At 43.9% G+C, this 27,870-nt stretch overlaps 2 protein-coding genes across 4 annotated transcripts in view; one reads left to right on the plus strand and one right to left on the minus strand.

Moving 5' to 3' along the window:
• The window catches only part of brf1b (BRF1 RNA polymerase III transcription initiation factor subunit b), a 130,251-nt gene that overhangs the window by 24,165 nt on the left and 78,216 nt on the right, over window positions 1–27,870 (plus strand). Inside the window, exons 4-7 of the mRNA XM_038968134.1 lie at window positions 3,981–4,154; window positions 8,663–8,694; window positions 10,814–10,886; window positions 26,711–26,860. Coding sequence (XP_038824062.1) covers window positions 3,981–4,154; window positions 8,663–8,694; window positions 10,814–10,886; window positions 26,711–26,860 — 429 coding nt within the window. The remainder of the gene's footprint in view (window positions 1–3,980; window positions 4,155–8,662; window positions 8,695–10,813; window positions 10,887–26,710; window positions 26,861–27,870) is intronic.
• btbd6b (BTB (POZ) domain containing 6b) lies at window positions 13,602–18,450 on the minus strand. 3 transcript variants are annotated; one of them, XM_038968136.1, is made up of 5 exons: window positions 17,170–17,420; window positions 16,664–16,958; window positions 16,412–16,502; window positions 15,983–16,101; window positions 13,603–15,514 (listed from the first exon to the last, which is right to left on the minus strand). In XM_038968136.1, exons 1-5 carry the CDS (start codon window positions 17,192–17,194, stop codon window positions 14,482–14,484), a joined length of 1,563 nt encoding a protein of 520 aa, XP_038824064.1. In that variant the 5' UTR covers window positions 17,195–17,420; the 3' UTR covers window positions 13,603–14,481. The 3 variants fall into 3 exon arrangements, with proteins under 3 accessions (XP_038824063.1, XP_038824064.1, XP_038824065.1); XM_038968137.1 differs by lacking the exon at window positions 17,170–17,420 and adding an exon at window positions 18,330–18,450 and having other exon boundaries at window positions 13,604–15,514; XM_038968135.1 differs by lacking the exon at window positions 17,170–17,420 and having other exon boundaries at window positions 13,602–15,514; window positions 16,664–16,992.

The raw sequence follows: 27,870 nt of genomic DNA on the forward strand, positions 1-27,870 counted from the left end.
ACAAATTATCATACATATTCATCCTGGTCCCCCCGTGGGAATTGAACCCTGGTCCCCCCGTGGGAATTGAACCCACAACCCTGGCGTTGCAAGCGCCATGCTCTACCAACTGAGCCACACGGGACCATCTTCTTGGCCTTCCTGTGACATCGGGTGTCCTGAAGGGCAGACAGTGTGCTCCCGGTGATGCGTTGGGCTGACTGCACCACCCTCCGGAGAGCCCTGTATTTGCGGACGGTGTAGTTGCCTTACCAGGCGTTGATACAGCCCGAATGGTGCATCTGTAAAAGTTTGTGAGGGTCTTAGGGGCCAAGCCAAATTTCTACAGTCTCCTGAGGTTGAGTGTGTATGTTTGTGTGTGTATGTTTGTGTACAGTCATACTCACTCACTTGCTCATAAACAGTCATTAGTAACCATAACTGAGTTTGTTACCGTCAATAGTTGAGTGTATCTTTGATTGTCACACTAATCATTACTTATACAGCTCTCATATTTTTTTTTCTCTTTTGTCTCTACTTTTTTGCTCCAATTTAGTTTCAAGTTTTATTTGTCACATTCTAAAGTACAGTGAAATGCTGAACTTGCAAGCCCTACCCAACAGTTTTCAATATCAAATAGAATAAGTAATAAAAAAAACACAAGAAATAAGAAAGGAATCTATAGAGTCCATGATTGTACCAAATGTATAATGTGCAGGGATACTGGAGTATTTGAGGTAAATATTTACATGTAGGCAGAGATTACGAGAAAGTTACTGGTAGCAGGATAAATAATAATAACAGTAGTAAACAGTATGGCAGCAGCATAAGAGGTGGGTGGATGTGTGTGTGGTGGTGAGTGTGTGTGTGTGTGTATGTATGCAAGCAAGTGTTAGTGCGAGTGTGAGTGTCAGAGTGTCAGTGTAGGCGTGAAAGGTGGATATACATGTAAACACGGCTGGAAAGTGACTGGTAGCAGGAATATATAAATACTTATGGTAATATAATAATGGTAATACATGTAAACAGGAGTAATAGTGACCAGTAGCAGGATATATAGATAGATAAATGGTAATGGAAGTCAATAATCAATGAACAGCAGCGAAGCGGGAATAATGAATCTAATCAATAATAATTTTAGCAGCAGCGTTGTTGTGAGGGAGAGCAGTAGTGTGTTATCCATTTAGCAGTTTTATGGCCAAAGGATAGAAGCTGTTTAGGAGTCTGTTGTTCTGAACCTTGATGCACCGGTACCGCCTGCCAGACGGAAGCATGGAGATTAAGAACAGTCCATGTCTCTGGTGGCTGGAGTCTTTGGCAATTTTTCAGGCCTTTCTCAGACACTGCCTGGCATGTATGTCCTGGATGGGCCGTCCGCACCACCTTCTGTAGGGCCTTCCGGTCGAGGGTGGTGCAGTTGCCATACCAGATGGTGATACAACCAGTCAGGATGCTTTCGATGGTGCAGCTGTAAAAGTTGTTAAGGATCTGAGGGGTGAGAGGACCATGTTAAGTCCTCAGGGATATGGACACAGAGGAATTTGAAGCACTTGACCCTCTCCGCTGCTGCCCCGTCAATGTGGATCAAATCAAACCAAATGTTATTAGTCACATGCGCCGAATACAACAGGTGTAGACCTTACAGTGAAATGCTTACTTACGAGCCCCTATAACTGACAGTGCAGTTTAAAAAAATACAGATAAGAATAAGAGATAAAAGTAACAAGTAATTAAAGAGCAGCAGTAAAAAATAACAATACAGGGGGGTGCCGGTACAGTCAATGTGCGGGGGCACTGGTTAGTTGAGGTAGTATGTACATATAGGTAGAGTTAATTAAAGTGACTATGCATAGATGACAACAGAGAGTGGCATTGGTGTGGAGGGAGGGGGGGGGGGCAATGTGAATAGTCTGGGTAGCCATTTGACTAGATGTTAAGGTGTCTAATGGATTGGGGGTAGAAGCTGTATAGAAGCCTCTTGGACCTAGACTTGGCACTCCGGTACCGCTTGCCGTGTGGTAGCAGAGAGAGCAGTCAATGACCAGGGTGGCTGGAGTCTTTGACAATTTTTAGGGCCTTCCTCTGACACCGCCTGGTATAGAGGTCCTGGATGGCAGGAAGCTTGGCCCTAGTGATGTACTGGGCCGTTCGCACTACCCTCTGTAGTTTCTTGCGGTCGGAGGCCGAGCTGTTGCCATACCAGGCAGTGATGCAACCAGTCAGGATGCTCTCGATGGTGCAGCTGTACAACCTTTTGAGGATCTGAGGATCCATGCTAAATGTTTTCAGTCTTCTGAGGGGGAATAGGTTTTGTTGTGCCCGCTTCATGACTGTCATTGTGTGCCTGGATCATGTTAGTTTGTTGGTGATGTGGACACCAAGGAACTTGAAGCTCTCAACCTGCTCCACTGCAGCCCCATCGATGAGAATGGGGGGGTGCTCAGTCCTCTTTATCCTGTATTCCACAATCATCTCCTTTGTCTTGATCACATTGAGGGAGAGGTTGTTGTCCTGGCACCAGATGGCCAGGTCTCAGACCTCCTCTCTATAGGCTGTCTCGTTGTTGTCGTGATCAGGCCTTTCACTGTTGTGCCATCTGCACACTTAATGATGGTGTTGGAGTCATGCCTGGCGTGCAGTCGTGAGTGAACAGGGAGTACAGGAGGGGGCTAAGCACGCAACCCTGAGGGGCCTCTGTGTTTAGGATCAGAGTGGCGGATGTGTTGTTACCGACACTTACCACCTGGGGGCAGCCCGTCAGGAAGTCCAGGATCCAGTTGCAGAGGGAGGTGTTTAGTTCCAGGGTCCTTAGCTTATTGATGAGCTTTGAGGGCACTATGGTGTTGAACGCTGAGCTGTAGTCAATGAATAGCATTCCCACATAGGTGTTACTTTTGTCCAGGTGGGAAAGGGTAGTGTGGAGTGCAATAGAGACCTCATCATCTGTGAATCTGTTGGGTCGGTATGCAAATTAGAGTGGGTCTAGGGTTTCTGGGATGATGGTGTTGATGTGAGCCATGACCAGCCTTTCAAACCACTTCATGGCTACAGACGTGAGTGCTACGGGTCAGTAGTCATTTAGGCAGGTTACCTTACTGTTCTTGGGCCCTATGGTTGTCTGCTTAAAACATGTTGGTATAACAGACTCGGACAGGGAGAGTTTCAAAATGTCTGTGAAGACACTTGCCAGTTGGTCAGCGCATGCTCAGAGTACACGTCCTGGTAATCTGTCTGGCCCTGCGACCTTGTGAATGTTGGGTGTGTTCACCCGTCCCTGTTTCCTGTAGTCCACAATCAGCACCTTGGTCTTGCTGACGTTGAGGGAGATGTTAATGTCAATTGAGACGGGTTAATTGATAGCCTAACACAAATATATCCTACTGTGGGGAATGGAACTGAACATGCATATTTTTTATAGTAAAGGCCTATGTTTGTGTTTGGACTAGAGTTGCTGTATACAGTATGTGTGTTCTGTATTACCATCTGTGTGTTCATGGATTTTGCTTATTTGCGCACGTGTGTCTGTGTCTGTGTGTGTCTGTGAGTGTGTATGTGTTTGCAAGCATACGTGTGTGTGTGTGAGGCTGTGCTGCAGATGACTTCTCTCTGGTAAGTACACAGCTGTCTGTCTCTCTCTCTGCCTGGGAGAAGCACAGGGGCGGTTTGTCAAGCCCTATTAACAGGGCCTGTCTGCCCCACTCTCGCGCTCATGACATCACCGCTGCTGGCAACCCAAAACACTAGTAGTCTAGTGTGTGTGGGTGTACTATTTATCCGTGTCTGTGCGTTTGTGTGTGTGTGTGTGTGTGTGTGTGTGTGTGTGTGTGTGTGTGTGTGTGTGTGTGTGTGTGTGTGTGTGTGTGTGTGTGTGTGTGTGTGTGTGTGTGTGTGTGTGTGTGTGTGTGTGTGTGTAAGTTACGCCTACCCATGTGTGTGTAACTATTTACCCTAACGTGTGTGTGTGTGTGTGTGTGTGTGTGTGTGTGTGTTTCGCTCCACAGGCAAGCGGCAGATCCACAACCTGGGCAGCCAGCTGCAGCTCAACCAGCACTGCCTGGACACGGCCTTCAACTTCTTTAAGATGGTGGTGAGCAAGCACCTGACGCGCGGACGCAAGATGGCGCATGTCATCGCCGCCTGCCTCTACTTGGTCTGCCGAACTGAGGGCACGCCCCGTATCCTTGGGACTGGGACCACACCCCCTGCTACCATAAAGGGGGCCAAAGGGGGAGATTGTCTTTTACCATAGGGGGTTGGGGGGACGGTGTTTCCAAGGCATATCAATGGTTACAGATTAACGTGTGTGTGTGTTTTTGAGTACTGTATGTGTGAAAGAAAGGGTAATCTCTGTTAAACCAGAAGTACAATCTTTGGTCAGCTGCATGATTAACTGTGTTCATATATGTTAGAAATTCTGACAAAAACAAAGTTTCCACCCTCGCTAAAGGATACTAATCTGTGTGGGTACATGCGCAAAGCACTCGAGGTGAAGCACCGCCTTCGCCCAATCCAGATACATCAAAATAACCAGTGACAAAAACCGGAACTAAGGCTGTTCGTTATCTCTCGCATCTCATTCAGTCCCGGCAGATTCTTCGGTCTACACGCAGAATCTGCCCACCGGAGATTAGAGGAAGGGAGAATGATTGTATTTGTGACGTATTGTCTGTGTGTGTTATTGTGGATGTGTGTATTTGTGGATGTGTTTGTGCAGCCATGTGTGTAATAGAGAGGGTGGGTTTGTGAGTTATTGTGGATGGATTCTCAGCACGTGCTTCTACACACCCATCTCTTAGAGACCCATTATTTTCCGATCAGGTCCAACGACACACCTCCCAATTCCAAGGCCGCAGAAGACCAGGAATGTTTACCGCAGCGTCCAGATCAAACCACTCAGTGATCAGAATGCATTATAAGCTTCCCCTCTCCCAATTATAACCTTAACCATTAGTAGAGGAAATGCAAAACTGACCCAAGATCAGTGTCTACTAGGGGCAACATCACACTACTCCAGATTATAAATCACATAGGCTGCGTTTACACAGGCAGCCCCTATTCTGATCTTTTTTCACTAATTGGTCTTTTGAGGAAGCTCATCTGCTTTCTGTTGGTGTCGCGTTGAGGAAGCGCCACTCCTGCCCTCCCACCTCTTCCCATAAGAGCCATTACAGTTATAGTTCCACAACCTTGAGGATGTCATCAGCGTTTTAGTTATTGCTGTTAAACGATGGAGAGTGGAACAACAAATGTTTTTCTCAGGTGCGACAGTGTGGACGAGTGTAAAGCAAACAAAGGTGTAAGTTTGGTGAAACTTGTCATAAAGGGAGGCCATCTTGTTTGTGTGAGGAATAATATATAACAATATAATATATGCCATTTGGCAGACATTTTTATCCAAAGCGACTTAGTCATGTGTGGATGCATTTTGAGTTGTGGCCCCAGTGGAATTGGACCCATTATCCTTGGCGATGCAAGCGCCACACGACCACCATAAGTAATTCTACATCAGAGGAGGCTGGTGAGGGGAGGACGGCTCATATTAATGGAGTGAATGTAATGTAATCAAACACATGGAAACCAGGTGTTTGATGTGTTTGAGACCATTCCATTAACTCCGTTCCAGCCATTACTATGAGCCTGTCCTTCCCATTTAAAGTGTCACCAGCCACGACTGATCTACATCAAGGATATTCAAATATAAGCCTGAAGGTCTGGAGTACCGCTGTTTTTCTTCCTCCTATGGAAGTGAATTGATTAAGGTCGCACTGATTGGGCAGAGATTCTACTCACCCTGGTCGTGCTCAGTAGTACCTTTTGCAAAGTAACATGAAAGTCTTCTTATTGACCATTGACCAGCGTTTTCTTCATATGTATGTGTGTGTGTGTGTGTTTGCATGGACTCTTTTAGAATGACAAGGGGAGGACCATATACGTTGTAGATTATCTTCTATTTACAGTCAACGGAACCACATATGGTTAAGTGATGGGGAGAAAGGAATTACTGTACCTTACAGTGACTTGATGATGCCTGTATCTGGCCTACCTCTAGCCATCCCTTTCAGGTCGCTGTGTCCTGCTTCAGGGTATAGCACCACCACATCACTATTGGTGTTAGGTTCACAGTGTAGTGATACTAAGTCTTCATTTGTCACTTCAGCAGTCCAACCCGGGTTCTGTACCACTGTAACGTTCAAGGCCTGTACTAAAGAGCAATGTGTTTGTGTAACACCAGAGAATCTCACCAGTTGTCTGTGTATTGTGGCGTTGCTGAGAGAAGGGTGCACCTCTTTCCTTGGGGGTTAGGCCGGGTTTGGGTTGGGCTCCTCCGGTTAGTCACAGGGGACTCAGATAGAAAGATACAGGTCCTCAGGGGCTTCATTCTATCCTATTGATTTACACACAACCACACCCTTTTACTAGACTACAATACACACAGGCAACCGTTGAAGGGAACTGTCTAGCCTTATCTACATGGATTCATCCAGTAACGTTGACACCACTCGCCCAAAGGCGAATGCGTTATACAGGATTGTCTAACCTATCACTCTCCTTGATATTGCTATTCAAATCCTCAGTGGATTCGAACTACCCAAAGAGTCCTTTGGAGAAGAACTATCAATACAACAATACAAGGTACAATTCCTAGTTTTTTTTCTCGTGGACCACTTCGGAAATAAGCGTTTTCGTTAATGCTTTCTGGGAACAAATACACATCTCGTCGCTGTCCTATTATTTTTAACGCCAAAACTATTTTATCACTAACCCAAAGTGTAAAAACATTGCCCCATGCCTGTCCGACACTCTTTGAAAGCGAGCTATGGGCAACTGACAGTACTATGATACTGGCAGGGGAACCCCCTACTTGTGAGTGATTAACTACATCTCAAATGGCACCCTATTCCCTATATACATGTTGGTAATTTAGCAGACACTATTATCCATCGTAACTTACATTAGTGCAGGTGTGTCAAACAGTTTCTTCTGTCCAGCTCGCTAATAATCACTATGCACAGTCAGTGCATAAAGTTTATTGAAATCACTCGACAGTCAGGGAGCATAAAAAATTCCATAAATGATGGAAAGAGGAAAACATTTACCAAATTTTGACAGCAAAGACATATAGCACATTTTCAGTGCAACCCTCTGGAACTCATTGAAGACCGAATTTAGTTAAATTAGTTAAACACCCCTGCATTAGTGCATTCATCTTAAGATATCTAGGTGTGGCAACAAAATATCACAATCGTAGCAAGTACATTTTCCGTCAAAAAAGTAGTTATCAGTGCTAGTAGGAAAATATAAGTACCTCCACTACTTTTGACCAAGGCCCATAGGGCTATCTAGGGAATAGGGTGCCCTGGTCAGAAGTAGTGCACTATGTAGGGATAGGGTGCCATTTGGAACATATCCCTAGTGTGTGAGGTTTAGCGACGGTCTACATTATCTGTCGAATGGCGGCGGAACTATCAGATTATCCTTTCCCTTTCTGTGGCTCTAATCTCACCCCGCTGAGATTAATGGACCCTGTAATCTCTCCGCCGGCCACACGTACTATGTGTGTGTCACCTCAGGTGTCTGTGTATCCGTGTGTGTGTTGCTCAGGTACGAGCGTGTGTGTGGGTCAGAGGGTGGATGGGAAGTGTGTGTTTTCAACTGGCATTTGATTGTTTTCATGTAGCCTATCTGTTGTGTGTTGGTTAGTGTGTGTGTGTGTGTGTGCGCGTGTTTTTCAGCTGTTTGTAATAGTAAATAAGAGGTTGGTCGGGTGTGTGTATGGCTGTGAAGTTTGCAATGTGTATAGTAGTCGTGTACACTAGGTATGTAGTAATTTATAATATGTGTTTGTGTTCCAGGTGTGTGTTTGTGTTCCAATTAGGAATGTATGTTCCAGTCTGTGTGTGTGTGTCTGTGTGTGCTTGCACACTTCCGTCCATTCACCGCGTTGTGAGGTAAGCGTCAGCCGACAGTCTTCCCGAGTCAATCCACTTCGCTCCCTCTGTCCCGTCTCTAGGTGAACTCGTCTTCAGGTTGCTAGGGCGGAGCTGAGGCACTGCGGGACCAGTTCTATATTTAGCCGCGCATCGGCAGCCGAAGGGGCCAAGCATCAGGGGAGTTTGAGTCACCCGATGCTTGACTGCAGAAAGACCCCGGCATCAACGTATGCACCGTCTCACTCACCGTAGTAATTGGCAAAAAACAAACCTAATGCACAATTCTAAGGCCCTAGACTTACTTACTTGTCTTGAACACTGGATTTCATGTTTTTACATTATTTTCAGTTTGAAAGGACGGCATTCTCTTTTTAGAATTTGTTTTCTCAGTTTTGTTGATGGAAAAGTACATTGCACCTCTTACTTATTAGCATTATTAAGCATACATTTTTTTAGGTCATTCTTAGAATGTTATGACAGATCGATTTGGGCCATTTCGGCAAAAAACATAAATAATTAAAATAGCCTTTGGCTTGTAATAATGTTGTATACTTTGCTCTGAACAGTATTTGTAAGTGCTGAACCCATTGAGAAATGGGTCATGCTACTTAGTTCATATAGTACCCCACAGTTTCAGACCATTTATTTTCTGTTTAGTGCCTACTGAACACAACCATGGTGTATCTCTGTTCTTTGCGGTAAAGCCCTTGTTGCTGTCACCTTTCCTTCCTTAACGCTCCTTCCCTCTTCAGACATGCTTCTGGACCTGAGTGATCTCCTACAGGTACGTTTAGTCTCTGTCTTCGTCCATTACGATTCTCTACCCTTCTCCAGATGTGTGCACTTCACTCCTCATTCATTTAAAAGCATTGGATTGGTGAAAGCATGGCTGGAGGGAGTTCCCACCTTATTATTGGCACCAGTCAATTTCTTTTAAATCCATAAGGGGTAGTGCTCGAGTGTACACATTGTGAGAGGGGTAGAGAAATGGAATGTAGCCATGCAGGACAAACATTCAGGGAAGTAAGGTAAAGGTTGCCTTTAACTACTGATAAAGTGTCACTATTGGGACTACTCCATTGGATCCATTGTACAGCACAGACTAAATCATGCACAGCTCTCAAATTTTTGACATATGTATTTGACCCAGGGGCTGTATGTACGACGTGTCTCAGAGCAGGAGTGCTGATTTAGGATCCTTTTAGCCTTTTAGATTACAGTGAATAAGATTGCATGGGCGGGGGCTGATCCTAGATCAGCACTCCTAGTCTGAGATGCTTAAAACATACGGCCCCAGGCGATATGTGATATCCACATACTAATGCCATTGGGTATAGCCTCATCACAATGAATGATGTGGTCTGCAGGGAGTGTGACACAAGCAAGTCAGCTGACCACCAAATTAAACAACTGAACTGCCTACCAAAAATGAAAAACCAAATGATATGCAGATTAAGGACATTTTAAATCTCAGATCCATCATAACCAAACCATTTTCATTTCAGCTCCCAAAACATAATTAAATGTATGAAGAACAAAGTCCTAATTTCCCATGGGGTATCTAGCCACTAGAGGACAGAAAGAGTATGTCAATTCAATGCAGGGAATTTAATGTTCAGTTGTTGGGTCCCTGGGGGAAGCGTTTCTGTCCGACACAGCTGCCGCAGTGCAATATTTTTACCCCCAGTCCAGGCCAGCTGTCCTGGGAGCAGCACGGCCCCCACCCTAGACTCACCCCTGTTTGGTATTGGAAGGCCGTGGTCAGGCCAGGGTGGCAAGGGTGGAGCCTCTCCAGAAATATGCCACCAATGCACTGAATCCTTAGCCTGGTCCCAGATCTGTTTGTGCTATATAGCCCACTCCCATAGTGGCTGTCATGCCATTGATGCCAAACAACAACCATATGACTCTACAAGAAAGCACAAAACAGATTTAAGACCAGGCTACGAAATCGTCAGTGCTATGTGGCCCTGGTCCACCGAGTGGGTCCTAAGTCGCCCATAGACACTGATCTGGGAACAGCTGATGCACCCCATAGCCTAACCTTAACCATTACCCGGGGAATACAAAATTGACCTTAGATCAGTATGTACAGAGTGGGGGCAACTTCTCATGACACTGGGGGCTAAGGCACAGGGTGGAAGGGTTTTGAGTAATGTGCTCTTCACCCCCTACACACTTTACCTCTGTGAACATAATATAAACATACTTTCTCTACCTACTCCAGTTCCATATACAATTCCTCAATTGTGCTGCTTTGAAATTTAATTAACTTTCATATGACTGCAACTATTAAGCTTTAAATGATAATTAGCTGACAGCAAAGCAATCTTCCTTCCTTGTAGAAATCACTGATCTGCCAAGGTTTGATTGGACAAAGTAATTGGAAACATTACCTTCACTTATCCACCCATGTAGGTACAGATAATTGATTACCTCAAGGAAGGAAGGATGTGTTTCAAAATGATTGGAACAGGGGCCAAGGTCTTGTTTGAATACTTTAAAAACAACCTTCCTTCCTCCGTTCCTTGACATAATCACTGATCTAGCACAAATCGATAGGTCTAAGCAACGGTTCTAACACATAGCTTTCACCAATCCAGCCACGTCAGATCAGGGATTTCTTCAAGGAAGGGAGGCGGGAAGGATGTGCATTCTTTCATTGATGTAATATGTATGAACTTTCCAATTTGTAAGTCGCTCTGGATAAGAGCGTCTGCTAAATGACTTAAATGTAAATGATGTAAATGTAATCACAGATCTAACACAAATTGATAGGTGTGGGTAAAAGTCAAATAACATGGCTTTCACCAATCCGATCAGGAATTTCTTCAAGGTAGGCCAGCAGGAAGGATGCGTTCTTAAAGTTTTGGAACAGAGCCCAACTCTCCTCCGCTTTACAGGTGAACGTGTACATCCTAGGGAAGACCTTCCTCCTGCTGGCTCGAGAGCTCTGCATCAACTCCCCAGCAATAGGTAAGATCTAGGATCAGTTTCCACTATCCTAGCCTTAACCATTAGTGGGGAAAATTTAAAACTGACCCAAGATCATTGTCTAGGGGCAACGTCACCTTACTCCTTATTTTAGCTCAAGGGCTGAATTCCAAAATCGATCCATAGCCCTCCAACCTGGCCAGTGAGTACTTGGTCAGATCTGAAAGGGATTGGATAGGTATAAGCAATATGGTACTTGCTTCACTGCTGATAGGCTGGGTGGAACTTTGCCTCCTTGTTTGTTACAGCTATCCAATCCTTTCCGATTGTAAATGTATCTCACTCATTGTTTTCTTTCTTTCTTTAACAAACCAACTGAAAGCTAAAAGGCTATTTTATGTCCCTACACTTTAAATGACCAACAATACCTTCCATATCAAGTTAATTTCAATTGTGGCCACTGAAGGAAGACTGGATAACAGATAGATGAGTCATCTTCTAGAAAGGGAAAGAAACTATTTAAGGATGGGACACATCACAGTGAATCACCACAGAGTTTCTAAACCCCGAGGCCCAACATCAAGAGACTTCCGGGAACGCTTACGAAGCAGACCAAGAAGACCAGGCCGGGGTTTGGGGTATGAGAAGTCAAAGAGAGAAGTGAAAAAATCTTCCATAGCTGTTTCTCGAAATCTAAAAGGCACAACCTAGATTCAAGTAGGTTGAACATGTTATTACTCTAACCTCATTGTGACAAACTTTTTAGTCAAAAACAACTTTATATAGAAATAGTGATTTGTTTGATTTGCCGGTCTGCACATGCGCAGTTCGGCGCGAGACGACTGTTTTACCTGATGAAGTGTTTCTGCACATGAGCTTAGCTCGCCAATGTCAAGTATGATCGGGGATTTCTATTGGCGAAGCAGTTTCTGCCTATCTTCATTCTGTACCGTCTTTGGTATCACCCTGCCAAGAAATATGCAGACCATATGAGTGTTTGCACTTTTACATATGCCAGCAGCCGTTGGACACTTGGGACATCCCTACCCTGAACCCTAACCATTTTAAATTTCAACTTCAATGGGGTGAAGTCAAGAGTTGGGCGTCCCAAGGATCTCCCTTAAGACTTTTCCATTTGAATAGAATACACATTGTGAAGGCAAGTGCAGTACCTCATTTTACAATTTGACCAGTGGGGGCACTGTGGCCCCATGCCTTTCAAGTGTTTTGACGACTTGCTATGCAGTCATTTTATGCCCGCCTCCCATCCCCTCCCGTAAAAGATCAACATTTCTGCTTCGTTCTCATCTGACTAATGTAATGAGAGGGGTACAGAGAGTAAACGAGGTAATCATCCAAGTACACAACCTGGAGTTAATAGACTTAAAATCCCTCCAAGAAGGGCCTCCCGAGTGGCGCAGCGGTCTAAGGCGCTGCATCGCAGTGCTAGCGGTGTCACTACAGATCCGGGTTCGATACCGGGCTGTGTCGCAGTCAGCCGCGACCGGGAGACCCATGAGGCGGCGCACAAATGGCCCAGTGTCGTCTGGGTTAGGCGAGAGTTTGGCCGGCCGGGATGTCCTTGTCCCATCGCTCTTTAGCGACTCCTGTAGGCCGGGCGCATGAAAGCTGACATGGTCGCCAGTGGTACGGCGTTACCTCCGACACATTGGTGTGGTCGCCTCCCGTGTTACGCGAGCAGTGTGTCAAGAAGCACTGCGGCTTGGCAGGGTCATGTTTGGCTCTCGACCTTCGCCTCTTCCGAGTCCGTACGGAGGTTGCAGCGATGGGACAAGACTGTAACTACAAATTGGACATCACGAAATTGGGGTGAAAAAGGGGTTAAAAAAAGTACAAAAAGGAACAAAAAACTAAAATAAATCCCTCCACGAATTATAACCCCCCCATATAATCTTATTCATTATGGTCTAAAAGGAAAAACTGATCCTATATTAGCAGAACTCCTACTCCTATGCTCTTTGAATACAGACCCAGAGGAGTGCTGATCTATAATAATAATAATACATTTGGTGGGTGCTTATATTTGTCCTATTTCACACATGTATTATATGCATGAATTGGAAATGTGTTTTTTGCATATCCCAACTCCTTCTGAGACAACCTCAGAGAGAGGGGTCACGGCCAGGGTCAGCCATTATCAACGGCGAACCTGGAAAAATGTGTACCTTGCTCAAGGGCACACCTAAAGATTTTTCACCTTGTCGGCTTGGAGATTCGAATAAGTTGCCTTTCGGTTACTGGCCCAATGCTCTAACCGCTAGGCTACCCTAATATGTTCCCCCCTGTCCATAAATTCATATTGGCAAAAATGCTAAACTGATCCTAGGTCAGCAGCACTCAAACTGTGAATATGGGCCCTGATTAGCAGGTCAGTGTGTCTTCCCTGCTAGGTAATTCCTATCCAGCTGCCTGTCAGCAGAAAGTCTGTCTTTCTACCATCTCCAACTTGCTCTAGTGTTTACCCCTCATTAGAATGATGAAAGCACTGCAAGCACATTTCAATGGGTTGAATTCAAATCCATCTCCCAATTTCAGTTAACAACTTTGAGAGGTGGCACCCAACCAGAAAGATGAGCCAGACAGTACCCTGAATATGTTGGAGATGTGAGTAAAAAGTGTTGGTTGAAACAGGAAAAAAGGGCACTGTCGAGTCGCTTCGTCGCCTCCGCAATTTATGCAAATTATTCTGTTTTGATTACAGAGCGATTATGTTGTCCTGTGGAACACTTGAAATCACAGCGTGAGAGAAACATATGAATCCGTTGTGATTTGTCAGGGTTGTGCGAAGGTCACTTGCCTTTCAAGTTTAAATTGGTGATCAAACCCTCCTAAAAAGGCACAAGTGGCAAGCCGAAACACGATTTTACTGTTAAAGCAATAACATTTCACTATATGAGGTTGTCGGCCTATTCGAAATTGAGTATGCTGCAGCATAATAAAGAGTCATAATTCCATTACGCCTCATTTTGTGTCAAAAAATACATGACTGAGTATTTCAAACTCCAGACTACATGGTATGCGTAATTTTGCTACTGGAAGAGGTGGAGATGATGTTATGTAAGAAAATGGTTCCCTGGTGACTTCTAATTCTCATTTCAATCTCAGGGCGTGTTACCAAAGAACAAGTATCAACACCTTTGATTTTGAGTCACAAAAACGTTTTCTTTATGTTCTGCAGTTCCATTAAGCTGCGCACTAAATACAAGACAGTTCATTTGTCAGCCAACCTCAAGCTGTAAACAAATTAGCCTCAAGTTATTTACAAAAAACAACACGCTAACAGGGAGTGGCCCAGTAGGAGTGCAATAATACAACTTCTCTGTAATATTTACACCAGGCTGCATGCCACAGCGCTCAATAGTTAAAATCATAGGTTGTATCTTTATCTCAATAAATAAAAATGGAAAGAGCATTCTATCACTCAAACATTTTGTCAAAGGACTAACAGGCATGTTTTCATTTACATAATTTCTCACTGCTGCTACATTGTTGAAGAAGGCAAAGGAACTCTTTTGCTTTTGGACCCTCTAATAATCCCCAGCATGTTCAACGAATCCAGTGGTAGAATGCACTTCCACGCAGGGGGAGGGGATGTGTTACAAACAAACCCCAGGATTCATGCATAGAAGACCAGTTCGGGGATCTGCCCCCCCTGCACGCCCGTCCCATTGGTACTGTCCGAGGAGCACTGGTACTGGAATGTCACTTTTCCGCACTGCACCTCAGTCATGCCCTCCTGCCCAAAGTAGCTCAGCTCGTTGCCGTCCAGCACGACGCTGACCGTGTAGAAGGTGTCCTGTTCCACTTGGACCGGGTGCTCGAACCACACTGAGAATGTGCTGCTGGAGCCATCCGACACGAACATGGTGAGGTTCTGCGCCAGCGTGGCACCCTGCCGCTTCAGTTCAATCTTGACACTGTACTCAGCCTTGCCGCCGCTCGAGCCATACAGGCCCAGGCCGGCAATGAAGATGCGCTTGTCTACGGCAAACTGGATGCTGTCGCAGCGGCCCCGGTATCGCCACTGGTTGCTCCGGTAGGCCGATGACTGGAAGCGATGGCACCGCTGCGGCGTCAGGCCTGTCCGCTGAGCCAGCGGGAACTCCAGCTTGGGCTTGTTGGCCGCCGTGTACCACAGGAAGATGTCGTGCGTCTCCTCCAGGGTGAGCACGTCAGACTGTGCCGCACCATCAGCAAACTCCTCCAGAGTCATGGTGGGGAGGCGCACCAGGTACAGTACCTTGCCCAGCACCGCCCGCTTGTTCCGTGCCGTGGCGCCCAGGCCCTGGCGCCGGCACTCAGCCACCGCCCACTCCAGCACCGCCTGGAAGACCACTGCCTCGCGCGTGTTCAGCGTTTCACGGCGCAGGATGATCTCCAGGGTCTGCAGGTCGATCTCACAGAAGCCCTCGGAGCGGAGGGCTAGCTCAGCCTGGGCGTCGATCACCTCCCAGCAGCGCTGCGTCAGCTCTGGCTCCTCGAAGAGGCGGCTCTGAGAGAGCAACACACAGGCGTTCTTGGCCTCCAGGCTGGTCTCCAGGAAAGTGACGCAGGCCTTGGCCAAGGCAGGCACAATGTACTTCTTGGCGGCGTACAGAGTGGCCAGCACCGTGTCCGCCTCCAGTTCAATCTCGTCGCTGTACATATACCTGGAAGAGGGGGGGGGGGGGAGGGAGGATTTTAGCCATTATAACCACATTCACCATCACAATGTATGATAGAACGATTGCTAAACATCCAATCGATCAGGGTTGGGGACCAAATCCATTTCAATGAGCCAATTCAATTAATATCCTGAATTTAAATGACATTGACCCCAACCACAGCAATACATGAAAAAATACTTTATTGTCCAACCCAACCCCCTGAAAAACAAACAATCACACCAAGGGGTTTAAATGAAGTTATAGGGTTACGTTCCTTGCTGATGGGCACTATATAGGAAACTTTGGATTCAAACCAGCGACCCTCAGATTGCAGGCCTGCCTCTCAAACCTCTAGGCTACTTGCCGCCCCTATATATTGGCTATATGACAAAAGCATGGCAACTTTGCTGACAAAAAGGACTGAAATGCATAAGCAAGTCTTACACAGAGATGATGTAATGTGTTACTCACTTTAACAGAATTAAAAAAGCAGCAGGCTCCACGTCTGGGATGTGAATCTCAGACTCCCCTTCTGCCAGGTCTCCATAAAACATGGCACCAAAAACGGAGCTGCCCACCGCCAATACATACTGTAAACACAAGAGGGAAAGTGGGTTATTTCAATATGGCTATGCATATTGTTTGGCAAAATGGGATACATTTTTAACAAAGCATGTGCATATTACACAGTTGTTGTGCTTATATTTACTTAAATGTAAATTATATGACAGTGTAATGTAATTCATAAAACAAATAGAAAATCCAGTGTCCAATGGGCCACAATGGCAGGAAAAGCTTGGTAGGCTACTACTATACATATGCCTACATGACTGCTTCAGACTTCTAATCTACACAGAGCCAACACGCTGAGACTTTGGCGCAGAAGAAAAGTGCACTTACTTTATGCGCTGGAACTTTCTGTGATTCACCAGGGGGACCCACAATGAAATGAACATCGGCCATATGTTCTTTATTGAACATCAAGGCATTCCTGAAAGAAGCGAAATAAGAAATGATATCATCCATTCGGCGTCGTACACGCCACGTTAAATCGATGGCATTTTTAATCACGGAGGGGCAATCACTACGCAAGGTTTTGCATAATATAATGTTTGCATTATAAAATAGAACGAGAACTGAAGCTTGACATACCTTTCTCGCAATGTCGGGTGAGTGGACTGCCAACTGGTAGTCTCGACGTTGTTGTTGTTGATATTTTGCTGAGTGGCAGTCGTAGTCGGCACGGTCACAGTTTGGGTGACCTGGACGATGTTTTTCTTGCTGGCTGCAGTCACTACCGCGCCGTTGCTGTTGGGGAGGTTGGTGTTTAAGCTGGCAGGGTACAGTTCTGCAGCCATCTTCTTCTTCACGGACAAAGTCACGATTTCATAGCATACTGGCAGCTTGCCGGACTGCTTCCCACTCTTTTTAGTCCTTTTTAAGGTTTCTGGAAGCAAAAGCAAAAATGTAAAAAACTTCATGATTCGGCCATACAGGCAATCTGGGGGTTCTGGCATCAGAAAACAAATCCACCTATCAACCTTTTGACAAGGCAACGTGCATTTAAAGTGCAAATAAGTATATCTAACCTTTCAGATTTAAAAAATAATAATTCCACATAATGTAACACCACGTTTATAAACCGAACCCCTACGCACCCTGAAAATATTTGCACAGCAACATCAAGGTGTCCGTCCAGCGGTTACAATTTCATCTATCTCATAGCGTCCTCCTTTTAAGCGACAATGTATCCCCTCTAAAATAATCACATCCACGTTGCACCCAGGGCGAACTGTTACAAAGTGTTACAATGTTGCATAATTCCACTGCGGCGACGATGTTGTCACAATTATTAGATATCCAGGCGGACGCGAGTTCAAATTATTATCCAAATGGTACGTGATCCATCCCTGTGCCAACAATCATTCTACTCTTATGACTGTAGGTACTGTAGTTTTGTGTATCGAGGGCGGGCGCCCAGTTCGAGTTTGACAAATCAGATTCACTAATGCCTTTGCACGTCAGTATTCCGTAGGCGCCTCCCACAGCTGATCTGTACAATATTACATGGCGAAGATCCGAGCAAGAGAGTTAACCCTTACCGTAACGTTCACGTCACTACTTAAATTGCCCACATAAATGGGAGCAATATGTTTCATTTCAGGCATATTTACGTCAGAAGAGGCCCCAGTTGTGATTTTGGTTTATAGATAACGTATGATATATTCTACATTGTAGCCTATCTATGAAATACATCTGGTTTGTACGCCACAGGAATAGTTTACTGCACAAAGTTACTTGAAAACTACGAATTATGAACCTAAACACGCTCCAGGAACGCTGGATTGAACAGCCATATATCCTGTGTGTTTTATAGAGCACATTGCTGAGCATATCAAGCTATAGCATATTCAAGGTGCTAAAGCCTACTTGAGAAACAATTAATTCGCTGACAGTGCGGGACGTGGCTCGCCAAACGGACGCCGTTTTTAATTGCGTTCCATGTAACAAATGAAGCGAAGTGTTTGCACAATTATGTAAATTGTATTGAAATATTTGGATACAATTGTGAGATGCAATCGCCAGTCTTTCAGTTAGACACAATGTACACAATTTCAAGTTATGTGAGCCCAAAATGTTGCTCTCGAATCGGTGCATTTTTAAGAAGACGAAGTAGGCTACACAGAAAATATCTGCTTTAATGTCTTCCCCTAATCGCACAGGCTGTACAGTCGAAGTGATGCCAACCATAGCGTTCGATTCAGCAACATTTCCATTCGTGGGTAATCCCACGAACGAACAGTTAATAAATCTTTACCTGATTGAAATGCGGGACGGTCGATTGACAGAGAAAAACGTTCAGGTTCGGTTACTGGAAGCTTGTTCGCAGCCAGGAGCCATGTTAAAATCCGGAGGACTGGTAAACGGTAGGGAGAGAGGGGGGTTGGGCTTCAACTGTTTGTCCTGTTCCCAGGCCAGTTTCCCCGGTTTTCCAACAGAGGGCCACGGAGCTACAAAATGGAATCGTTCGGAAGTGGTTTAAAAACGGACGGGTCCAGAAGTAAGCGGCTTATACTTAATAACATTTCAGACAATGGCATTTTGCCTGGCAGATCTAGTGGTCTTGTTATTGTCTATTCTAAATTCTAAACAGTGGCATGTAGAGGAAGCTAAATCAAGAATAGGCTACATCAATGCCACTGATAGTAGGCTATCCATCATCGTTTAATGGTTGGCAATTGATACCCAGTGAGCACAGTTCGACGCCGACGTCCATGAACATTGGAAAATACATTGACATTTGGTCCGTCTGCCCTGGCCTTGATTTCAACGTCTATAGACGTTGTTTTTTGGTCCGGACTTGATTTGGCCAAAACATAGACGACAAGTCCATGATTGGACAGTACAGTAGAGCACAGCATAGTAGAGTAAAGTATAGTTCAGTACAGTAGTCCTGTATCTGGTCAGATATCTGCGTTTCCTCCCGATTGACCTACAGAAAAATAATTTGGTGGGTGTAAGGAAAACATTATTTCAACCCACGGGTCAGTTCATGGTTCAGAACAATTATATTGAAGGTTGGAAATGTTTTAAATCAAGATAATATTTTTTTATAAACCCAGGAGCTTGTTGTGTTGCATTGTGTTGTTAATTCCATTCTGTGAGCGGTGGGGCAGACATACAGTACAGTATACGCAATGGATCAAGGAACTGTCCATTATTTGTGTAGTGCTAGAACATATGTTTCATCCCCCCCCACGTGAGAATACGTTGTCAAGTTTAGACTACTTTCCCTGGCTAGCCTAACATAACCAGATAAGTAAAAATAAATGTTATGAAATACACCATCTTGGAAACAGGTCCTGCACAAGTGAAATCCCCGGTTTGGTTTGGAAGGATTTACGAGTCATTGTGGACAAAGTCAACAACCCGGTAGATGGATACACAGTCTCCAAGCAGGTATTTATTTACGATAGACTAATTCAGTTTATTATCAGTTAATTATTACGTTAATTCAGGCTTTCCTTCATTAACACGAGGAGTGTCAGTTACATTTTTATTTTCGATGCTCCTTTACTGTCTGTCTAGCTTTAATTTCAGTGATTATTAGCGAGCTGGACACAGTCAAGAAACTGTATGAGTGAAGGTCCATTATCATCTCTACACAGTTCGATTTGGTTTTAGTGATTTTAAAGTATATTGAGTTTGTCCCACCCCCCCAAAAAAACATTTAAAAAATAAAACGTTTATTTTTTAAATATTTTTTTTACTCAAACCACCCGTGGGCCAGATTTTTGAAACCCATGATTTAGTCCATAGGCTATGCAGGCCATATCATGTTTAAACCGGTGCAGCTGGTGAAAGCCTACTAAATAAATGTATTTTTGCAGCCTATTTTCGATCCTGGAAATTGTTTATTTAAGTTTCAATTAAACTATTTGATTATCTAAACAATATTGAATGTAAAGGTATTGTTTTGTTATGTCGGCTATAAGCTGTCATTAGTTAAGAAGGCTAATTAGAAAGCCCTTTTTTAAATTTTTTGAGCGATTTGAGTTGTCAATCCATAGGGGTCAAAATCAGTGCACTATATCAGAAATAGGATGTCATTTGGGAGGCAACTCAGGTCATCCAGTCCAGAGTTGGCACTCAGCCGCCCAGTAGACTTACACTACTCTGCTATTGTTTGAAGATCCTTCTCAACCCATTACCATTCATCACACTCTCTAATCAAAGTTTGACACACACATACATTATATTATCCATGCAGTTACAATGAAATAGTGACTTCCAGATCAATTTCAATTCCAGTGTAATATGGAGCATATCCTGGGGTTCATTCTTCATTGAAACTGCATTATTCTTTGTTGTGAATGACTTCCTTGAAATGTCTGCTTCGGTGCTAATGTTGCTTGGAGCAAAATGTATATGATATGTATGATATGATATGTACACTGGGTGTACCAAACATTAGGAACACCTTCCTAATATTGAGTTTTGCCCTCAGAACAGCCACAATTCATTGGGGCATGAAATCTACAAGGTGTCGAAAGCTGGCCCATGTTGACTTGAATGCTTCCCACAGTTGTGTCAAGTTGGTTGGATGTCATTTGGGTGGTGGACCATTCTTGATGCATACGGGAAACTGTTGAGCTTGAAAAACCCAGCAGTGTTGCAGTTCTTGACACGAACCGGTGCACCTGGCACCTACTGTACTACCATAATCCGTTCAAAGGCACTTAAATATTTTCTTGCCCATTCACCCTCTGAATGGCACACATACACAATCCATGTCTCAAGGCTTAAAAATCCTTCTTTAACCTGTTTCCTCCCCTTCATCTACACTGATTTGAAGTGGATTTAACAAGTGGAATCAATAAGGGATCATAGCTTTCACCTGGATTCACCTGGTCAGTCTTTGTCATGGAAAGAGCAGGTGCTCTTAATGTTTTGTATACTTAGTGTATATCAGATCAATAATTACAATCATGTCTATTATGATAAAAGATAGCACAGTAGAAAACCGCAGTAGGTCAATCCGATGATATCAATAAACCACTGTGGAAATTGTTATCATAGGCTAGTATTTATCTAGCCTGAGTGCTGTCTGTTTGTGCCATCATGCCATGTCCTTGTTACTCACGTTTGGCTTGACAATGACAGATTAGGGACCAGACTAGTATTTATCTCTGTTGGGTTGTTATTAGAGAAGCTTTCGAATTGAGCTACTGTTCTTATTTCTGTATCATCAAGTGGTAACACTTTACATTAAGTTGCTCTTAAACCTGTGTAGCAACACTCTAATTATATTAGTAACAACATTGTATAACATGTTTTTACATAGTACTTAAAGCTATAGTTCAAGATTTTAGTAATAAAGCTCTTTATCGACTTCCCCAAAGTCAGATGTTTTTATGTCTCTGTATATGGTTTGAAGGAAGTTGCTATCTATCATTAGTGCAATTGCTAACTAGCGTTAGCGCAATGACTGGAAGTCTACAGGATCCGCTAGCCAGCGGTTCCTTTAGACTTCCAGTCATTGTGCTAACGCTAGTTAGCATCGCAAAACTACCTCTAACTTCCTTCCTACTGGATGCAGAAACATAAAAATGTATCCGCAAGTTCATCTGACTCTGGGGAAGTAGATTTAAAAAATCCCATCATTTTTTTAATCCATAGAACTGTTCTTTGGAGGAAGGATTGTTGAGATATACAGTATTTGACATTTGTATCTTATTTAAAAATAATTAGGCTAATTTGAGTTATTTGTGACAATTTGCCCTTACCCAGGCCTCCTTTAAAATGCCATAATGTTTTATCTGTACGTACTACAAAGTGAAAATTGTTGTCATGTAAAGCTTTACCGCTTGCTTTGTAATATAAGTAGTATTTTGATTTCTATAACAATTTTCTAACATTAAAGACATGCTCCGGTACTTTGGTGACTAGTAAGTATTTTTTAAACCTCCCACTTTAGGCTGGATGTGTCAATATGTAGTTCATACATGCATAATTCATCAGCAGAATTACTATATTACCTCAATTAGCCACAAAATCCCTACATTTACCCCCATGTGGGCCAATCCTTTAGCAATTCGAGTTTTAGCCAATGAGCTTCAGCCCCTCGCCATGGATGGATGGAAACTGTGGATGGATGGCGGTATTCGCGCAAAACTGAAAGCGCCATCCACCGCATTTAACCATGGAAAGAGGTCTGGAAATATGGCTGAATCTAAACAGTGTAGTTATTCTCTCCGCAAGGCAATCGAACAAGCGAAATGCCGGTACAGGGACAAGGTGGAGTCGCAATTCAACGGCTCAGACATGAGACGTATGTGGCAGGGTCTACAGGAAATCACGGACTACAAAAACAAAAACAGCAACATCACGGACACAACGTCACGCATCTAGACAAACTAAACACCTTCTTTGCCCGCTTTGAGGATAATAAAGTGCCACCGTCACGGCTCGCTAACAAAGACTGCGCACCCCCCCCCCTCTCCTTATCCGTGGCTGACGTGCGTAAAACATTTAAACTTGTTAGCCCTCGTAAGGCTGCTGGCCCATACGGCATCCCTAGCCGCATCCTCAGAGCATGCGCAGACCAGCTGGCTGGTGTGTTTACGGACATATTTAATCCCTCCCTATCCCAGTCTGTTGTCTCCCCGCATGCTTCAAGATGGTTACCATTGTTCCTGTACCCAAGAAGGCAAAGATAACTGAGATAAATGACTACCGCCCCGTAGCACTCACTTCTGTCATCATGAAGTGCTTTGAGGGGCTAGTCAAGGATCATATCACCGCCACCTTATCGGCCACCCTAGACCCACTTCAGTTTGCATAGCGCCCCAATAGGTACACAGATGACGCAATCACCATCACACTGCACACTGCCCTAACCCATCTGGACAAGAGGAATACCTATGTGAGAATGCTGTTCATTGACTACAGCTCAGCATTCAACACCATAGTGCCCTCCAAGCTCATCATCAAGCTGGAGGCCCTGGGTCTCAACCCCGCCCTGTGCAACTGGGTCCTGGACTTTCTGACGGTCCGCCCCCAGGTGGTGAAGGTAGGAAACAGCATCTCCACTTCGCTGACCCTGAACACTGGGGGTGGTGCTCAGCCCTCTCCTGTACTCCCTGTTCACCCACGACTGCATGGCCATGCACGCCTCCAACTCAATCATCAAGTTTGCAGAGGACACAACAGTAGTAGGCTTGATCACCAACAACAACGAGACAGCCTACAAGGAGGAGGTGAGCAGGCTGGTACGGCAACTGCACTGCCCTCAACCGCAAGGCTCTCTAGAGGGTGGTGCAGTCTGCACAACGCATCACCGGGGGCAAACTACCTTCCCTCTATGACATCTACAGCACCCGATGTCACAGGAAGACCAAAAAGATCATCAAGGACAACAACCACCCGAGCCACTGCCTGTTCACACCGCTATCATCCAGAAGGTGAGGTCAGTACAGGTGCATCAAAGCTGGGACCGAGAGATTGAAAAACAGCTTCTATCTCAAGGCCATCAGACTGCTAAACAGCAATCACTAACTCAGAGAGGCTGCTGCCTACATTGAGACCCAGTCACTGGACACTTTAAAAAATGGATCACTAGTCACTTTAAACAATGCCACTTTAATAATGTTTACATACCTTACATTACTCATATCAGATGTATATACTGTATTTTATACCATCTACTGCACCTTGCCTATACCGCTCGGCTATCGCTCATCCATATACTTATATGTACATATTCTCATTCACCCCTTTAGATTTGTGTGTTTTAGGTAGTTGTTGGGGAATTGTTAGATTACTTGTTAGATATTACTGCACTGTCGGAACTAGAAGCACAAGCATTTCGCTACACTCGCATTAACATCTGTTAACCATGTGTATGTGACCAATCAAAATTTGATTTGATTTGATTTTAGTGGCAGCTAGCAAGACGCACACACATTGGAGCGAGGACAGAGAGAGCAATGACGTGGTGCACAGATATGCACATTTGTGACGTAGTACGCAATTTTCGGGGGGCCACTTATGGCTCGTGGGCGCTACTTTTAGAACTACAGGCAAAAAAACAACAAGTTCCTGAGAAGATCATTAATTTATGATTATTGAAAAATGTAAACATGATATTGAATTATATTATATCGATTTTTTTTATCTTGCAATTTTTTTCTATATATTGTTGAACATAAACTCTATGGGCTTATCAAAGTTCCAGAGTAGCATCTCTGCTACTTTTAGAATTATGATCCAATTTCTAAACATTACCAACAGAGTGAACATGAAAATAGATTCAAAATGGTCACCCTCAGGATGTGCAATGATTCAAATAAAAGGAGGTCTCTGATTGGTTATATTGCCTAGTATGCCAGTTGCTCTTTATAAAGTGGGCCATAGCTTGGAATAGGCACTGGAATAGGGACTGCAGGGAAATATTAAGCCTTGGTGGGACAGCTACACAGTTTGCCAAGGACTTAGCTAGATCTAGGTGACACTATCTCTCACTCATTTTATATAAGATACTGGGCATATATCCTTGGTGTGACACCACACCCACAGAGAACAACAGTCCCCACAGAGCAGCACTGCTCTACAAAACAGACCCAGATTTGCCCTGAAGCCGATGATGAGGACTCAAAACTGTGCTTTTCAACACCTTTTATTAATTCCATGACATTTGCCAAAACGCATTGGTTTTAACAAAAAAATACATATTTTTCAGCCAAATCTGCCGTTGTACTACCAAGAGTTGCTGAATGTCTTTTCATCTTCTTCAAGCTCCTTTTATAGAGTAGAAAGGACATCAGTGAAAGGTACTGATGAAAACTCAAATTGAAGTCTGTTCTTTTATGGTATATAGGGGGTATGAGTTCACTAGATCCAGTTTCCTATTTAAACTCGCAGTTTCATTAGCCACACTGTACTTAAAAAAAAGGCCCTTATGGAATCATATTTCTTGACATAACACTACCTCAAGCCCTTAAGCAAAAGCCTGTCTCACCTTATTGCTTCATAACCGTCACTCACCCCTTCAGTAACCTTGGCTCCAGTGGCGAGTTTAGAGTAATCTGCCAAGCATTTGTTATGTTGCAAATGGAATTGTATGTAAATGAGATTTGGGGTTCATTTCATATAAATTCTGAAAGTTAATTGAAATGTCAATTTAAGAATTTAAAATGTCACTTTCTGATTCATCTCCTGAATTGACTGAATTCAAATGGAATTGACTCCAACCCCACGCCATAGTTGAGGTAAAATGTATTTACTCTAATTTCCTGCCTACGTGGGAATTAGAATCATAAAATGTTCATTATGTGTAAGACCAGTGTCCAGACATTGAGCATTGTGAAGTTAGTAATTACACTTTGTATGGTGTATCAATACACCAAGTCACTACAAAGATACAGGCGCCCTTCCTCACTCAGCTGCCGGAGAGGAAGGAAAACGCTCAGGGATTTCACCATGAGAGCAATGGTGATTTAAAACAGTTACAGTTTAATGGAAGTGATAGGATATAACTGACAATGGATCAACAACATTGTAGTTACTCCACAATACTAACATAAATTACAGAGTAAAAAGATGGAAAAGCATGCATCCTTGCAGTAAGGCACTAAAGTAATACTTAAATTTTTTTACTTTTGTCCTGAATACAAAGCGTTATGTTTGAGGCAAATCCAAGATAACACATCATTGAGCACCGCTCTTCATATTTTCAAGCATGGTGCTGGCTGCATCATGTTATGGGTATGCTTGTCATTGGCAAGAACTAGGGAATTTTTTTGAATAAAACAGAATATAGCTAAGCACAGGCAAAATCCTAGAGGAGAACTTGGTTCAGTCTGCTTTCAAAAAGGCACTGGGAGACAAATTCACCTTTCAGCAGGACAATTACCTAACACACGAGGCCAAATATACACTGGAGTTGCTTACCAAGATGACATTGAATGTTCCTGAGTGGTCTAGTTACAGTTTTTACTTAAATTGGCTTGAAAATCTATGGCAGGACTTGAAAATGGCTGTCTAGCAATAATCAACAACCAACTTGACAGAGCTTGAAGAATTTTGAAAATAATAATATGCAAATATTGTACAATCCAGTTGTGCAAAGCTTTTAAAGACTTACTCAGAAAGACAAAGACGATTCTAACATGTATTGACTCAGGGGGTTGAATACTTATTTATTAGAGATACTGTATATTAGTGTTTTATTGTCCGATGTTAGAATTTTTCTTCCACTTTGGCATTACAGAGTATTTTGTGTAGATCGTTGACAAAAAATGACAATAGAGCCCCACAGTGGAGGTGTCATAATATACATAATCCTAGCGATCAAACAGGGAGATGGTTCCAATCGTTTTTCCACTATTCATTGGAAAAACTATTGGAACCATTTCCTTGTTTGACTGCTAGGTTTTATGGGTATTATGACTCATACTGTGGTACTCTATTAACTCTATTTTAGTCAAGGGGTGTGAATACTTGCTGAAGGCACTGTACTTAGGTATTATTATATTTCCGATCATGAGTAACATCCGATCAACTGTCAATTTACAGATACGATTATGAATATGAGTATGGCCAGGTCGGCACATCCCTAATGAAGAGTGCCTTCGTCCTCCTTGTATTTTTATGATGTTACATATTTGTATTGTTAACTTGCTCTCGTCCTTCCCCAAGACCCTTGCCTGTACATCCCTCGTTTCGCCCACATGCTGGAATTTGGAGAGAAGACCCATGAGGTGTCCATGACGGCACTGCGCCTACTACAGAGGATGAAGAGGGACTGGATGCACACGGGACGCAGGCCCTCTGGGCTGTGTGGAGCAGGTACGTTGGTTGCCATGAGGATGAACTTTAGGACGTGGCCTGACCTTTGGAGTGACCAGTCTCTCCACCTGAAGGTCTTGATCAGCGCAATTGTCCTTACGCAAGACTTCCTGTCCAAAAGTGCCAGCATAACACTTAAAAAAAAGACAGGATGCTAGAACCATAGATTCAACTGTCTTTGTGACTGAAACATTGGTCTTAAGATTGGGCTCCCAATTGGCACAGCGGTCTAAGTCACTGCATCTCTGTGCAAGAGGTGTCACTACAGTCCCTGGTTCGAATCCAGGTTGTATCACATCCTGCCGTCCCATAGGGCGGCGCACAATTGGCCTAGTGTCGTCCGGGTTTGGCTGGGGTAGGCCGTCATTGTAAATAAGAATTTGTTCTTAACTGACTTGCCTAGTTAAATAAAGGTTAAAAAATACATTTAAAAAAGATTGAAGTGACAGTTAATAGTCCTTTATGAATGTGCTGTGGGTTATGAATGTGCTGTGGGTTATGAATGTGCTGTGGTTTATGAATGTGCTGTGGGTTATGAATGTGCTGTGTGTGGCAGAGAAGCAACAGTCATGAAAAGCTGTAAAGCCTACTCAGTACCTAGCCTGGAGTCTAAGAACACAGTGTTCAAAACTTAACAGCTTGAGACCCTTCTGCCCTCAAACCCCTAAAGCAGTGCATTTAAGCTTCTATTCTATTCTGTGCTCTGGAGTCAGCAAGATCCCATGATTTAGGAATAAATAGCACAACAAGCTTCCTCCTCAAGTGTAAGGTTCAGCTCTTCAAACCCCCCAACCGCTACTGCCACCCGCCTTCCCTCCCAAATATTTGCTGCCTGCTGCGATATCTAAATAATTCATAATTTATTCATTAATCATTCAAAGTATTTGGAGCAAAGGAGGAGAAGTTTAGACTAGGACACGTGGCTTTAAATGGCTTCTGTCCCCTGTCGGTGGAAGAGGAGCTGTAAACAGAAAAGCCTTCTCCTCTATCCGTGAGGTCTGTTCAGATTT

Source organism: Salvelinus namaycush, chromosome 29 (assembly GCF_016432855.1).
Source record: "Salvelinus namaycush isolate Seneca chromosome 29, SaNama_1.0, whole genome shotgun sequence".
NCBI lineage: Eukaryota > Metazoa > Chordata > Actinopteri > Salmoniformes > Salmonidae > Salvelinus > Salvelinus namaycush.

Bases quoted from the DNA above. Each gene is read 5' to 3' on its own strand.
- btbd6b (XM_038968135.1), bottom strand. From the start codon at position 16,992: ATGAAGTTTTTTACATTTTTGCTTTTGCTTCCAGAAACCTTAAAAAGG. The intron at 16,503-16,663 runs GTATGTCAAGCT...CGCTTCTTTCAG, and splicing joins CACCCGACATTGCGAGAAAG to GAATGCCTTGATGTTCAATA. The intron at 15,515-15,982 runs GTGAGTAACACA...CCCCTCTTCCAG, and splicing joins GCTTTTTTAATTCTGTTAAA to GTATATGTACAGCGACGAGA.